Source organism: Eimeria tenella, genomic scaffold, assembly GCF_000499545.2.
Source record: "Eimeria tenella Houghton genomic scaffold, Eth_scaff4524, whole genome shotgun sequence".
Taxonomy (NCBI): domain Eukaryota; phylum Apicomplexa; class Conoidasida; order Eucoccidiorida; family Eimeriidae; genus Eimeria; species Eimeria tenella.
In genome coordinates this window covers 1-2,938 of record NW_013545452.1, presented here as the reverse complement: position 1 = coordinate 2,938, position 2,938 = coordinate 1, and the positions used below count along the sequence as shown (strand labels likewise).

Genomic DNA, 2,938 nt, shown 5'->3' with positions numbered 1-2,938 from the left:
CGCAGCAGCAGCAGCAGCAGCAGCAGCAGCAGCAGCAGCAGATGTTCCAGCTGACGCGCTGCCTGTCTGCAACGAAGTGCCTCCTGAGCTCGCTTCTTTCTATCCGGACACTCCGAAGCGGCTCACGGACGAAGAACTCATAGTAAACCCTAAACCCTAAACCCTAAACCCTAAACCCTAGAACCTAATTTCTGGGGGTCCAGGAGGCAGCAAAGACCTGCTCGAACTGGAAGACGCGCGGTGTAGAGTTTGTGCGTCTTGGCTAGGGTTGAGGGTTTAGGGTTTAGGGTTCGCGGCTTAGGACCGGCTGGGCAAAACGCTGCGGCTGTACGAGGGTTTAGGGTTTAGGGTTTGTGGTCTAAGACCGGCCGGGCAAAACACTGCGGCTTCACGAGGGTCTAGGGCGTAGGGCTTAGGGTTTAGGGTTTAGGGTTTGTGGTTTAAGACCGGCTGGGCAAAGCGGCTTTACAAGGGTTTAGGGTTTAGGCTTTAGGGTTTAGGGTTTAGGGTTTCTGGTTTAGGAGCGTCTGGGCAAAGTGCTGCGGCTTTACGAGGGCACTTTCTGCTACCGAAACTTCACAAGAAGAAGTAAAAACAAAGAAAAGAGTATTGCGGCCTTCAAGCGGCACATCCACTCCGCCACAGTACTCCAAACCCTAAACCCTAAACCCTAAACCCTAAACCCTAATCTCTAGGGAGCAGCAGGGGCTATACCGTTTTCCGGCTGCGCAGCGACGCAGAGACGAGGCTGAGCCGCTAAACCCTAAACCCTGAGTCCCAGCTCTTTTCCTTCACTTGCAGTTCACCGGCGAGAGGCTCAGCTGCAGCTCTAGGGTTTAGGGTTTAGGGTTTAGGGTTTAGGGTTTGGAGTTGCATTTGTCTCAGGTGAAACTCGGGAAGCTGCCTGGCTGCGACGAGCCGGTGGCTGTGGTGCGCCTGGAGGGCCAGTCTTTTCTTTACAACCAAATTCGCAAAATGATGGGTGCTCTAGGGTTTAGGGTTTAGGGTTTAGGGTTTGGGGTTTAGGGTTTAGGGTTTGGGGACGCGGTTTGCGGTGTTTTCGCGCGTCTAGTGTTTGGTGCGAGATCAGCGCTGCAGACGAATGGCATTTGTTCCTTGCGGCCTTTGCGCCAGGGTTTAGGACCTAGGGTTTAGGGTTTAGGGTTTGTGGGTTTAGGGTTTAGGGTTTGTGGTTTAGGATTGGCGATAGAGATTTGCCGCCGCACGGCCCCCGTTGCTGCCTTTCGGCTGGCCACTTCTAAGGCGAACGTTTTCCTCCACACAGCGCCAGCTGAGGGGCTGCTGCTGCTGCAGGTAAACCCTAAACCCTAAACCCTAAACCCTAAACCCTAAACCCTTGCCAGCGCCTGTGACGCGTGGTAGAAAACTGCAGCGAAGTCCCGGCAGCGCGCACTCAAAGCCTCAGGAGTGTCCTTAGTGCTACATTCTCATTGCTGCTGCTGCCGCTGCTGCTGCTGCTACTGCTGCTGCTGCTGCTGCTGCTGCTGCAGCCTTGCTACGACGCGTACAACAGCGGGCGGGCGCGTTTGGCGGGTTTGCCGGCAGTGGACTTTAATTCTATTTCCGAAAAAATAAATAATTTTAAAATGAATAAAATTTATCCTTCCATTGCTGCTTCCCTCAGCACTCCGGTGTACGTACACCGCAGCCAGCCCTCAAACAGCAGTTGCTGCTTGCTGCTGCTGCTGCTGCTGCTTTTGCCTCTTTTTGCTGGTGCTGCTGCCTCTGCCTCTTGTTGCTGCTGCTGCTGCTTTCGCCGCTTTTTGCTGCTGCTGCTGCGTTTGCCTCACTTTGCTGCTGCTGCTTTTTGCGTCCCCTGGTCTGTTTTTGCTGCTGCTGCTCTTTGTCTCTTTATCTCTCTTCGCTGCTGCTGCTCTTTTTGCTTCTTTTTCTCCTTTTTTTCTTTTTATATTTCCTTTTATTTCCTTCTAAATTCTTTTATCTTCTTTTAATCTCCTTTAATCTCCTTTAATTTCTTTTTATTCTTTTTATTCTTTTTTATTTTTATTTATTTTTTAATTTTTTTTGCAGATGGACTGATTGGCTCCAAAGCATAAACCGCCATCCTTTCTTCCTCGAAAACAAAATGCACCCTTTGGACTCGTCATGAGCCAGTTTGCTGCAGCAGCAGCAGCAACAGCAGTAGCAGCAGAAGCAGCAACAGCAGCAGAAGCAGCAGCAGCAATAGCAGTGCTAGCAGCCGCAGCAGCGGCAGCAAAAACAATAGCATGGCTAGCTGTAGCTGCAGCAGCAAAGAAGCAGCAGCAGCAGCTGCCGCTGCTGGTGCTAGCACTGCTGCTGCTGTTGCTGCTGCTGCCTTGAGCTGTTGGGGCGGCGGCTGACTCTCGCCGACGTAAACCCTAAACCCTAAGTTCTCCTGAACCCCAGAGGGAGCAAACCCTAAACCCTAAACCCTAGGTCTTGCGTCTGTACACCGCTGAGGAAAAGTTCCTATTCAGCTACAAGGTGTCTATACACCCCAACGCACTTGAGGTGTCTGTACACCCCAATTACTCGAAGGTGCCTATACACCGCAGCGGAGGCTTTGAGCCTTTAGCGCTCGCGAGGATTTAGGGTTTAGGGTTTAGGGTTTCTGCCCGCTTGAGACCTAGGGTTTAGGGTTTAGGGTTTAGGGTTTAGAGCAGCAGCTCGCGGCGGGCGCGAGAAGCAGCGCAGCCCAGCAGCGCAGACACCCCGCTGGAGCGTCTCTGAAGGTCCCCCAGCCACCATTCTTCCTGCTGCTGCTGCTGCTGCTGCTGCGGCTGCAGCTGCTGCTGCACCCAGTCCCCCGGGGTGACAACAACTGGCAGCTCCCAGACGAGGTTAACAACATCAGGGGGGCGCACTCGCCTCGGCAGCGGCTGCAGCTTCTGCTGCAGCGCCTGCTGCAGCAGCTGCTCCTGCTGCTGCTGCTGCT

The 2,938-nt window shown here is 53.4% G+C and overlaps 2 protein-coding genes across 2 annotated transcripts; one reads left to right on the top strand and one right to left on the bottom strand.

Moving 5' to 3' along the window:
* Nucleotides 1-521: 521 nt before the first annotated feature.
* On the top strand, nt 522-1,262 carry ETH_00038680 (uncharacterized protein; the record flags this gene model as incomplete). Its single annotated transcript, XM_013380158.1, has 3 exons — nt 522-588; nt 886-982; nt 1,199-1,262. Coding segments are annotated over 3 exons (228 nt in total), but the record flags the coding sequence as incomplete, so codon positions are not given.
* A 1,395-nt stretch (nt 1,263-2,657) lies between these two features.
* ETH_00038675 (uncharacterized protein) lies at nt 2,658-2,930 on the bottom strand (the record flags this gene model as incomplete). The annotated part of the gene is made up of 1 exon (XM_013380157.1): nt 2,658-2,930. A coding segment is annotated over one exon (273 nt), but the record flags the coding sequence as incomplete, so codon positions are not given.
* Between the last annotated feature and the right edge of the window lie 8 nt (nt 2,931-2,938).